This window comes from Pipistrellus hanaki (genome assembly GCF_964339955.1).
Source record: "Pipistrellus hanaki genome assembly, chromosome: 3".
Classification (NCBI taxonomy): domain Eukaryota; kingdom Metazoa; phylum Chordata; class Mammalia; order Chiroptera; family Vespertilionidae; genus Pipistrellus; species Pipistrellus hanaki.
Window position 1 is genome coordinate 56,659,608 of NC_140505.1, and position 13,345 is coordinate 56,672,952.

Consider the following 13,345-nt stretch of genomic DNA (forward strand, 5'->3'; position numbering starts at 1 on the left):
CCATGGGCTGCAGAATGAATGTTGTACTCACAGACATGAAAATGACATTCATCTAGTTGTACATTTCCATCAGAGCTCTTGGTTGATCAAGTACATTGTCAATGAGTAGTAATATTTTCCAAGGAATCTTTCTTTTCTAAGCAATAGGTGTTAAGCATGGGCTTACAACACTAGTAAACCATGTTGTAGACAGATATGCTGTCATCCATGTTTTGTTTTTCCATTTGTAGAGCATATGCAGAGTAGATTTGACATACAGTAATTCTTAAGGGCTTTAGGATTTCTGGAATGGTAAATAAGAACTGGCTTCAACTTAAAAGTCACCAGCTGCATTAGCCCCTAACAAGAGAGTCAGTCTTTGCTTTGTAGCTTTGAAGCCAGGCACTGACTTTTCTATAGCTATAAAAATTCTAGATGACATCTTTTCCCTCTGTTTCACTTTCTTATCATTCATATGTTCAGTGAGTAGCATTTTTAATTTCCTTCAAGAACTTTTCCTTTGCATTTACAACATGACTGTTTGATGCAAGAGGTATAGCTTTTGACCTAGCTTTCTTGGCCAATGACATGGTTTCCTGACTAAATTTAATCATTTCCAGCTTTTGTTTTAAAGTAAGAGACATGAGACTGCTGTTTCCTTGAAAATTTAGAGGCCTTTGTAGGATAATTAATTGGCTTAATTTCAATATTGTTGTGTCAGGGAATAGGAGAGAGGCAAGGGAGAGAGAGAGAGAGAAATGAGAGAGAGATGAGAAAGAAGAAAAGAGGAAGGGGGGGAGAGAGAGAGAGAGAGAGAGAGAGAGAGAGAGAGAGAGAGAGAGAGAGAGAGAGAGAGAGAGAGAGAGAGAATCAGGTTGGTAAAGCAGCCAGAACATACATATTTGTCTGTTAAGTTTACTGTCTTATATGGGAGTGGTTCATGGCACCCAAAACAATTACAACAGTAATATCAAAAAGCACTGATCACAGATCACCATAAGAAATATCATAATGAAAAAGTCTGAAACATTGTGAGACTTACCAGAATGTGACAGACACAAGTGAGCAAATGCTATTGGAAAAATGGCGCCAATAGACTTGCTCGATACGGGGTTGCCACAAACCAATTTATGAAAAACACAGTATCTACAAAGCACACAGCAAAGCACAGTAAAGTGAAGTATTCTGTATTAAAAACAATTTTGAAGCTCTTAGTGCTTACAGAACTACTACTTAGCCTACTGCTTCACACATTTATACTACCCACTTGATTTCTAAAGACATATGATTTTTTCATTCCTTGAAAGCAAACTCTTCCCACTATAAATAATTATAACAAACAAAACAGAATGAGTACAGATATAAAAGTGTAGGCTTGTGGTAGGCAATTGTGGGAGTTTCATCTGAGGATTCCTATTTTCTCTATGAAATGGACTACTACCAAAATCATCGTCTGAGTGAGAAAGTGGTGAATGCTTAAAATAACCTCTGTGAGAAATAAGAGGACTAGAAAAAAAGAAAAAGAAAAGAATTTCAGCACAATTTTGTGGGCCCATTTGAAGTTGGTTACAATAAACGTATAGTGCTTGTTACTACCTAACTGATTCTCTCTACTAGTGCTTAGTCAGAAAAATGAAGAATAAGGTTTTATCAGGCCGGGTTTGATAAAAACACATCTGGGGAGGAATTAGAGAACACTGGTAAGAAAAGGTTTGAGACTGACAACATGATGAAAAGGGATGTAAATAAATTTAGGAAGAGACTGATAAATAAATCACATGGACTGTTTCTATTCTGTTAACTATAAATTGGAAGCAGATGACTAAGAAACATGGATATATTGAAAGTAATATGTTTAATGATCAACCTGAATAGATAACTTCAGAAGTAAATCAGTCTGAGTGACAAGGAACAGACTGTGGGCCAGGAGACTAAGTGCTGAAGTAGAGAAGAGGCAATCACTAAATTTGAGAAAATCAATAAAATGCATGGCCAAGGTTGTGGATGAGTCATAGAAGTAACCAAGGCAAGAGTAAGATGAAAAGGAATACTTAAATCTAGAGCAAGGTTCCCACTTTAAATAAAGAATTCCCCGTGGTCTGCAAATGAGTAAAGTTATAAGGTAGGGTATCTAGAGGACATGAATGCCCAATAAATAGGGGTTTTCTAAGTGTGCAAGTGCCAAAATCTAAAATGTAAAGATCTAAGAGGACATCAGAATCTGGTCCTAAAATATGAAAGATATAAAATCCTGGTCCAGAGAACAACTTTTCAGGAGGTACACACACACACACACACACACACACACACACACTATACATACATGTTTTCTTTAAATATGAACACCATATAACCAAACATAATCAAGCACTCAGTGTAGGAAGGAATATATATTCTACCAACATTTTCTTTAAAAAAAAAAATATTTCTTACATATATTTTATTGATTTTTTATAGAGAGGAAGAGAGAGGGACAGAGAGCTAGAAAAATCGATGAGAGAGAATCATCGATCAGCTGCCTCTTGCAAACCCCTCATCGGGGACGCGCCTGCAACCAAGGTACATGCCCCTGACCGGAATCGAACCTGGGACCCTTCAGTCTGCAGGCTGACGCTCTATCCATTGAGCCAAACCAGTTTTGGCCCAACATTTTCTTTGAGAACTTATTAGGTGAAAAAAAATTCTCCTTAAATAAAATTATTGCTTTTATATTTTGAAAAAAATATACTATTAGCAACCTATAATAGATTAAAGCATAACATTGGAAAATAAAATAAGTATCATCTTTCTTAAAAATGAAACAAATTCAATGATTATGGAGAATTTTGAGGTTAAGGTTAAATAAAGGAGAACAGGCTATTTTTCTATTGTCCCTATGTATTCTTTCCTGTCTTAAACTCAACATCAACTTCTATGGGAAGACTCCAAGCCCCAAATCTGAGTTAGATGCCTGTCTTATATTTTTACATAGTACCTGTTTCTTACTTCTGTCAGAAAATGTATCGTATCACATGTGCTGTGAGCAGTCAATACTTGCCTCTCACATCATAAGGAAAGTTTTATGAAAGTTTTCTATCATCTTAGTACTTATTACTCTACCATTTTATTATATAGAAGTTTTGCAATTATTTTAATAATTTTCTCAAATTATTAAAATAATTGCAAAACTTCTAAATAATACATTTATTAATAGAATACCATTATTCTATTAACATAATGTAATTTATTATATAGAAGAAGCAAAAGAGGACATTAAATAGACTAAAAAAAAAAAAAGTAAACAATCTTTCAAACATTAAAAAAGGAATACACAAAATTTCCAGTCACCAGCCCATACCAATAGAACATTTCTATAAAATAATAAATGGCTTAACAGAAAATCTCCATTTCCTTCTATGACAATAAAAATAAAAATACACAGAAAAAATAAGGACAATCCAAGTCCAAGGAAAGATTTCAATTGTTCTCCAATTTCCTATATATCTAGAATGGAACTGATTTTGACTAGCAAGGTTAATGTTATCTTTTCCATCTCCTAAATTATTCACACACAAAAATAATAGAAGGCTATCTCTAGCCTAAAAAAGGTAAATCTGTTATTGTAATAGCATGTTTTCTTGTCTTGCACATAACCCTTACCTTTTCTATATTCATCTGAGACCTGGAGTTCCTTGGAGACCTGCTTTATCTTTATATGCCCAGTAATACTTGCACAGTAGTTACACTAGAAATGTTTGTAGAATGAACTAATATTAAAATTTCAATGGGCTTTGTGCATTTAAAATAACTAGCTCAAGATGTAGAAAAAGTGACTTTAAAATTAATAATTATCTATAATAATAAGAGAGTAATATGCTAATTTGAACAGATATCCTTTCTGGATGAAGCCGGAGCTACGAGGGAAGCCTGGGTCCCGGGTGCCTGCTGGTGCCTGGAGGGAAGCCAGTGCCAGCAGCCAGGGAAGGAAAGCCTACTCTTGCACAAATTTTGTGCATCAGGCCTCTATTATATCTAGTATATAATATTTATATGCAGAAAATTTTGAATATTTCAAGAAAGACAGCATAAAAGGAACTTCCATGGGGGTGGAAGTTAACTTGATGGGGGTGGTGGTTAACAGGGTGTATTCACTTTGCAAAAATTCAATTAAGATTTCTTCTGTATGTAACAAACATTTTTAAAGCAGTGAAATAAGTTCTGCAAGGAGGTTTGTATTTGTCCTGGAGAGGAGGACATGTGAGAGTCACATATCAAAGGGGAAAGGGTGTAGGAAGGTGGTAGCAAATAGGTTCTCACTTTTGTTACTTGTTATGTCTCTACTTACTGTTTGACTGTTTGGCTGACACAAAATATTGAAAATTTTATATTATAGTGTTTTGGTTAACTTATCAACTATTAGATCTTTCATATTTACAATGAGACTAGAGGCCCAGTGCATGAAAATCGTGCACAGGTAGGGTCCCTAGGCCTGGCTGGTGATCAGGGCTAATCTGTGGGACAACTGGCGGGGTAATTGGGAGGCCCCCGCTGGCATCTGCCTTGGCTGGCCTAGGGCCTGCGGTTGGGGGAAACTCCTGCATTGAGCATCTGCCCCCTGGTGGTGAGTGCGTGTCATAGTGATTGGTTGTGCCGTTGGTCATTCTGCCTTTCCATCAATCTGCATATTAGGCCTTTATTATATAGGATGCCTTTCTGTCCCAAACGTCTGATTTCTAAACATCAGCAGCTAAGCATTTTAGATTTATAATATTTCAGAGATAAATGATACCCTGGAGATAATCTACTACCATCTTCTTATTTTCAAGATAAGAACATTAAGGCCTAGAGGAATTAAATGATTTGTCCAGAATTTCAGAGCTAGCAGAAATAGAACTAGAATCTAGTTTTTCGTGAATTCATGCATAGTTTTTTCTTAATTTCAAGTTCCTATTTATTGAGGAATCTGTTCTGTGGAAACTATAAAACTATTAACTAGAAGTAATGTTATTATTTACTGCTCAAATCCAGGGTGTTAGAGAACTTTAGTTGCAAACTGTATGGGTTAAAATATGGTACACACATAAAACATACTGATTTTGGATTCCTTTTAAACAATTACTACAAATATTCCTTAAACACATTTAAAAATCATTTGGCAAAATAACATCAACCTAAATGTTTTCTACAAAATGTAAAACATTATTCAAAGATGCAATTATATAGGCTCATTTTAAACAGCTGTATAAACTAAAAGGCATTTACTTTACATATAATACATTTCTTTAAATCTTTTCTCTCACCCTATGTAAACTAAAAAAGAGAGTGGTAACCTCTGTCAAAATAAATCTCTGATAAATGAAGTGATCTCCTGCCTGTGGGGTGATAGAAACAGCTAAGGCAATTGCAAATGAGATATAGTGACAATTACCTTAAGGTTACTATGTAGAAAAAGTGACTTTAAAATTAATAATTATCTATAATAATAAAAGAGTAATATGCTAATTTGAACAGATATCCTTTCTGGATGAGAAGCCGGAGCTGCGAGGGAAATCAGAATTAGTTTACAGTGGTTAGCAGTGTAGTAAATGAGAAGAAATGGTTTGATGAACTATTTTGGGAAAGTGAGAATTCACTCCTCAAAATTCTCACAAGTTGGGCAGGATAAAAAAGAAACTTCAGAAAACAGCTAACATTCCCTGAAACATAAAAACCTGAATAACAAGTATGTATCATTAACGAAATATATCATTTTCATACGTAAAGAATTAACTGGATTACTCACATATGACTACTTAAGATGAAACTCAAGGTAATCTTGCAGAATTTTTCTCAATAAATGTAACTATGTTTCTAAACAAGGAAGTTGTCTTGAACAAAACTCTCTTATTGCTTCCTAGTTACCAAAGTTCTCATGAAAGAAAATTATTTCACCATTTCCTCATGAAACTTAATAGCTTTATTAAGTACAGACTCATCAATGCCCTCCTTATATAGTATTAATATTTTTTAAATGAAAGAAGCATGATGAAATGAATCTACAACACAAAACAACTGCATATAATTTAACTACGTATACTGGTTCAAAATTGTGACTTGCTATAAAGAGATCTCATAATTAAGAAGTAAAAATATAGCACTTATGAAAACATTAAGTATCATACACAAGCACATGTACATTATACAGCTCAAAATATGCTAGAGATTCTTATTGACACTTATAACCAAACTCTAAACTTGAAGTAAAAGATAAACCCTATTTTCCAGTGTTAGTATCTAGGTATTACTTTCAAATAACTAAAGATGAAGGAATAAATTATGAAAGAGGATTTCAGAAATCCAATAACATTGGTATTTCATGAAGACTGACTTCTTTTTCAAAGGTCAAAAATCACATTCTTGCCCTACTTGGTTTGGCTCAGTAGATAGAGCATACGCCTGGGGACTCAAAGGTCCTAGATTCGATTCCAGTCAAAGGCACATGCCATGGCTGTGGGCTTGATCCCCTAGTGGGGGCGTGCAGGAGGCAGCCAAGCAAAGACTCTCTCTCATCTTTGATGTTTCTATCTCTTCCTCTCCCTTCCTCCTTGAAATCAATAAAAATATATTTTAAAAAATCACATTCTATTAAATTTCTAAAACAGTTTCACCTCCTATCTGCCATGAACCAGCAGGTTATATGAAGAAAAGCAGAATTAATTGTACTTGGGCTTTCTGTTAGGCATTAATTATAAATTCAATGTAATAATTGAGATACCTTTTATCTGAAGAGTACATGTTATGCCAGAAAGGTTTCAGTTTTTATAATACTTTCTCCCAGTTATAAGTCTACTGAATTATTTTAGTTTGGTTTAGACAGCTGATATGAAATTTGGATTATAAATAAAAATAAGGTAACCTAATATAATAGTTTGGCCTCTAAGTAAAAAGTGGCAAGATTTTCTGAGGAGCTGAAATTAGTTGAAGAAAAAGGTGGATACATGCTGCCACCGTGTGGTAAAAGAGAACAACTGAGGTTATTTTGGAAAAAGATAATCCAGAAAAAGTGGCTAATTTGTTTTCCTAATCCCCAGTCTCAAAACTCATACTCAGTTAACAAGATCTTAGTTTCTCTTAGTAAACTACTATGGAATTGTGATAGTGAAGCAAATAAAATAGAATGAACAGTGCGAAGAAAGTCACTTAAAATAAGAGTCAGGAGCTATTAAGGAGTGATGCCCATGTTCTGATCAAAACATCCTGGAGCCATAAACATCCTGGAACAACTGCCCCTTGGAAACCCAAAGACTCTACTTCCTTCCTTGTAGTTTTCACCTCCTCCATTTACATATTGGGATTAACCAATCCCTGTTAACATAACTAGCAATCCTTCATTTGTGAGACAGAATTACCTTTTTCGATTTTGCCTTTATAAACCCTGCCTGTCTTCTCCCCAGAGTAGTTGGTACCTGGGTTTGCATCTCTGGGATTGAAATACTTTTATTCAGAAAATGCTTCTGACTGTATGACAGCCTAAACTTTTTTTGTTTGTTTGTTTGACAGTTGCAATTATCAGGTCATTTTTCAGGCAATTTTATTTGTTGGCTATTGTGCTCTCTTTTAAGTTTCTATTAATTTATACTTGTTCTATGAAATAGTAGTAGGAACTTCTTATATTTGTCTTGAGTTTATCCTCTTGCAAGTCAATCCTTACCTTATCTGTACTGTAATGTTTATGAACTTCAATTGCTTTTTTCCAGCTGTTGGTTTTTTCTTTTTTTCTTTGCAGGTATCATTTTTCACCATACCATGTGATATACTTATTTACACTTTGTTTCCCTGCACTCCTTTTAAAATATAAACTCACTGTCTTGTTCACTGATGTATTCCAAGCAGCTAGAATAATGCTTACCTCATAGACGTATAATAACTATTTAATGAATGATTTTCATTCTCATAATAAATGACCATGTGAGGCAGGTGTTATATATTATCATCCCAATTTTACAGATGGAGAAGTTTTAAGGTTTGGGGAAGAGGAGAGTAGAAAAGACTAAGTTTTTAGTTTTTATAATCAAAGGTCATCATGCCATTGTCAAGTTGCAGCAATGAAACTTGAACGAATATCTTTGAATTCTCCAAATATTATAGCAGTAATTTAATAAACCATTTAAAGTACCAACACAATGTATAATTAAGCTAAAATTATTTTAGTATAAAATACTAATATTTATTATTCATTATATTACATAATGGAAATAATATGCAAATTAACCATCACTCAAACACACAAGTTGACTGCCCCCATGTGGACACAAGATGGCCACCACAAAATGGCCAGTAGGGAGGGCAGTTGGGGGCAACTGGGCCTGCAGGGGAGGACAATTGGGGGCAACCAGGCTAACAAGAGAGGGCAGTTAGGGGTGACCAGGCCAGCAGGGGAGGACAGTTGGGGGCTATCAGGCTGACTGGGGAGCAGTAAGGCATCCATCAGGCAGGCAGGCAGGCAGGCAAGTGGTTGGGAGCCAGCAGTCCTGGATTGTGAGAGGGATATCCGACTGCCCTTGAGGAGTCCCAGATTGGAGAGGGTGCAGGCTGGGCTGAGGTACACACACCCCTGCCCCCATGCACAAATTTAATGCACCGGGCCTCTACTATCCTTATAAAAAAAAGTCTTCACTCATGAGACTTTAATTTTAAAATAATTATTTTTTCTCAGTGTTGGCAAGTTGACCTCTACTAGGCCTTTGACAGAATATAAGAACCAAACTTTAAGGGTGACTTTAATATAAAAATAATTCTATTGTGTCTAAATCATATTCTCTGAATTTCTAAGACCTTTTATTAAGTAGATAAGATAGTACTTAATTATTTTTTCTAATTGTGATTCAATTCTTTTTATATTATTATTAAATTTATCAATAGGAAAAGGATTACATTTTTAAGCTGAGAAGTGGTAAACCTGTAACAAACATACACAAGGAAGAAGTCTGATGGTTAATTTTATGTGTGCTCTGACTAGGCCACAGTACCCAAATATTTGGTCAAACATTATTTTAGATGTTCCTGTGAGGTATTTTGTAATGAGATTAACATTTAAATTAGCAGACTCTGAATAAAGCAGATTATCCTCCATAATGTGGTAGGCCTAACCCAACAAGCTGAGGGCCTTACTAGAATCAAGACTATCCTCCCCTAAGCAAGAAGGAATTCTGTCAGCAGACTATTTTTGTATTTGAACTACAACTTTTCCCTGAATTGTGACCCTGCCACACTATCCTGTCAGATCCTCAGATTCTGGACTTGGAAAGCCTCTATAATGATGTGAACTAATTACTTAAAATCACTATCTACCTACCTACCAATCTATAGATATCTATACACACACATACACACACACACATATATACACACACACACACACACACTGAGTGGCCAGATTATGATCTCTGAATGCATAATAATCTGGCCACTCAGTGTATATCCTAAATAATAAAAGGCTAATATGCAAATTGTCCCCTTGACCAGGAATTTGACAAGCAGGCAGGCCGGCAAACCGCCCTGGCCCAGGCCCACTCATGCACAAATACATATATATATATATATATATATATATACACACACACACACACTCTGAATGGCCAGATCATTATGCATTCAGAGATCATAATAATATGGCCATTCAGTGTATATATCCTGCTAGTTGTTTCTCTGGGGAACCCTGACTAATACAAGTTCACAAACAAAACTGCTCCTAAGTTCAAGAGTTATTTGTGCATTAAAAACACTCAGTAATACTAAGTGTTAATAATAATTTCTTTCCTTATCAATAAAATACTAAAAGTGTTAGCAAAGTTGAAACAAACTAAAATCTGGGATACAATGTTATTAATGATCCTTAAGAGTGGAGAGACTTGCTTCACCACAAAGTAAAAAATAAATAAAAATGATATTACATGCTAACGATAATTATAGAATTTAAGCCTTTTTGTGTGTGTGTGGCCCCAGGAATGCTCTGTTCAAGAGAAATCACTTTTAGAATCCCCAAATGTTAAAGTGATTAAAAAAGAGACCTGATAAAAAAAACCCAAAAAAACCCAGAAAACTCCTCCAGCTTTTTAAAACTAAGAAGTCCTTCAGTTATGCTGAGGTACCACAAGGTGTTGCAGAATCAAGTCTGAAAGTTTGTCTAACTGTTTGTCTCTAATAAATCTGGTACTGCAAACACCACCATCAGCCTGGACATTTTACAGAAATAATAGAGATTAAATGATTTGTCTAAGGCTGTAATATTAGTTGGCCAAACTGAGGCTTTCCAACTTTGTTCTTTATTACTCTGACTATACAAGCAATTTTTTTTTTTTTTTAAGTAAAAGCTATCTTCTAAATATACAAAATAGTTTACTGCACAATGTGGAGGTTAGCAGAAGGAAAACAACAACAACAATATATAGAACCTTATAGTTGTGTTCACATAGGCACATCAGCCTCTCGGGATTGCTCCTGAGGACTTCACTCCTTTAAGAGGAGGAAACTAGGTCTTTATTTGGCCTGTAATATTGGCTCTATATTAATGACATAAGTCTATTCTGTCCAGAACTAATAGTGCAGCAAATGACAGCATCAAAATATAAATTAAATTATAGCTATTTACTTATGATAATAGATCTTTGGTAAAAGCTATCCTTGAAGTAAAACACAAAATAAATATTTATATGCAACTTTGCTAAAAATCACATTTATACTTTGAAACAGAAATACTGGCAATTCGATGAAATAAATAAACAAAGAGTATTATTTTTTTCCATTTGACAGAGTAGGAAACATTAAATAACCTGTTCAAGGTCACACAGAAAATAAGAGTGCCAAGATATCATCCAAGGTTCTAATTCTAATCTACTAAAGTGTAAACTCTCAAAGGGTGAACCCTTCTTTTTTGTGTTCACTGCTGCCAGCACCAGTGAAACAAACTAAAATCTGGGATACAATGTTATTAATGATCCTTAAGAGTACCATGCTCATCAGTGGGGCCAATGCTAGTATCAGTGCATATGCTCTGAACAAGAATCAGGAAGGAGAGCTAACTGTATTTGATGTAGAAGCAAAGTGACTAACAAGTGGATAGTAGCTTTTTTCATATATTGCAAACAAGGCTAATCCTATCTAATAAAGAGGTAATATGCAAACTGACCGTCACTCCAACACACAAGATGGCTGCTCCCATGTGAACACAAGATGGCCACCACAGATGGTCGGCAGGGGAGGGACCAGCCCTATAGGGGAGGGCAGTTGGAAGAGACCAGGCCTGCAGGGGAGGACAATTAGGGGTGATCAGGCCAGCAGGGGGGAATAGGGGGACAGGCCTACAGGGGAGGGCAGTTGGGGGTGACCAGGACAGAAGGAGAGGGCAATGGGGGGATCGGGTTGGCAGGGGAACAGCTAGGTGTCAATCAGGCTGGCATGGGAGTGGTTAGGGGGTGATCAGTTTGGCAGGTAGAAGTTGTTAGGGGCAATCAGGCAGACAGGCAGGCAGTCTGGCAGGAAAGTGGTTAGGAGTAAGTAGTCCTGGACCGTGAGCCAAAACAGGCAGTCGGATATCCCTGAAGGGGTCCAAGATTGGAGAGGGTGCAGGCTACACTGAGGAACACAGAGACAGACACACACACACACACACACAAACCACACACACACCCCGTGCACAAATTTCGTGCACTGGGCATCTAGTCTATAATGAAAAACTGAGAATAAAATGAGTTTACAACAAAAGGTTCAATCATGATTACAGGTGAATATCATGGACTTATCTTGTCAATCATTAAGATGACTACTTCTTAATGATTTAACTTCCTCCTACCATTTATGAAGAATCACAACAGTCAGCATCCCCATGTGCTATTTTTCTATCTTTGACTTTTACATTTCTGTCATAAATCTTGAGGAATTCCTTATAGAAAAACTTGGTACCTCCAGTGACCAAAATCATACAAACCTCTGTCAGTTGTTTCAGTTGGCTTTTGTTTTCAGTTAATTCTTCTGATAAGTAACTCTTTTTCACTTGTAGTTCAGAGATTTCCTTCTTTAATGGATCCATTAATTCATAGAATCGAATCTTTACAAAAAAATTAAACAAACCGGTTTTAAATGCAAAATGAAGTTAAAATGTGCTAATTTACAGTACTTTCAATCATTAGTAATAAAAGTAAAATATTAAGGTTATAAAAGAAAAGTGTTAAGGAGTTTCAGATTAAGAGCCTATATAAAAAATTTTATTTGTACAAAACTAAAATAAGAGAGTTGTTAATTGACCTGGCTACTAATACTTGAAATCTCAATGTTCAATTTAGTTCTAATCTTAAATTATTATTTACTCCTCATCTCCTATCACTCCTCACTCTACACCAAGCATGTCAAACTCAAAGGCTAACACAGGTCAAGTAAATGAGGCATGTGGCTCGAAGGCTACAGTTTGACATGCCTGCTCTACACCAGCAGTCGCCAACCTTTCGGACCTCATGGACCACCAGTGGTCCGCAGACCACCAGTTGGCAACTGCTGCTACACTACATGCTTGTTATTTCCTGAACACATCAAGTATTCAAGACTTTTGTTCTTGCTGTTTCCTCTGACAAAGTTTTGTTTTTTCCCCACATATAAATGCAAAAGTCATGCTTTCTCTCCATTCAGGGCTCTGATCAAATGTCACCCTATCAATAAAGCTCTCCCTGGTTCCCACAACGTGATTTCAAATAGTATGCCCGCCTGGCAGCCATCCCTAATCTTCACTCTTGCTCTTTTCTCTAGAGCATGTATGATAAACATTCCAATTATTTTACTTTTAATTTATTGCCTGTGTTGCTCCACTAACAGGTAAGTTCCAAGCATATTTGTCTGCTTTGGACATTGCTCTATCTCTAATGCCTAAATATATGAAAAGCCCACATTTAGGTTCTTAGCAAAGCTCTACGTACTGCTACCACTGCAATATAAGGGATAATCACAATGAATCGGAAGGTATCTTACAGATCACTACTTCCATTTAGTTCAGACTTCTCTTCCCACTCATAGTTCTCTTAGGAGAATTTGCCTGACATCAATTATGAATAAAACCTTAGGAACAGCACTTAAGATATTTGTTTTGGACAGTACACGTTGGGCAGTAACATTATATTTAAGGTGTTTCAATAAAAAGCTGGACAAAAATATATTTCCTACAAAGTAATATATTTTGTAGGAAATCATTAATCTAGAGGCCTTATCCAAATGAGAACCAAGAGTAGCAACCACCACTACAGCAAAATAATAGGTAATATTTTATTGTTTACTATGTTCTAAGGACTAAGCTAAACATTTTACATAGGTAATCAGTTAATCTCCATAATTATCTCAATAGAAAGATATTATTATTATAACT

The 13,345-nt window shown here is 35.7% G+C and overlaps 1 protein-coding gene and 1 long non-coding RNA gene across 2 annotated transcripts in view; one reads left to right on the forward strand and one right to left on the reverse strand.

Annotated features, from left to right (window-relative positions):
- The window catches only part of PIBF1 (progesterone immunomodulatory binding factor 1), a 184,857-nt gene that overhangs the window by 158,321 nt on the left and 13,191 nt on the right, over positions 1-13,345 (reverse strand). Inside the window, exon 5 of the mRNA XM_084876482.1 lies at positions 11,924-12,043. Coding sequence (XP_084732608.1) covers positions 11,924-12,043 — 120 coding nt within the window. The remainder of the gene's footprint in view (positions 1-11,923; positions 12,044-13,345) is intronic.
- Positions 1-13,345, forward strand: part of LOC311618847 — a 164,180-nt gene that overhangs the window by 50,532 nt on the left and 100,303 nt on the right. The window lies entirely within an intron of this gene.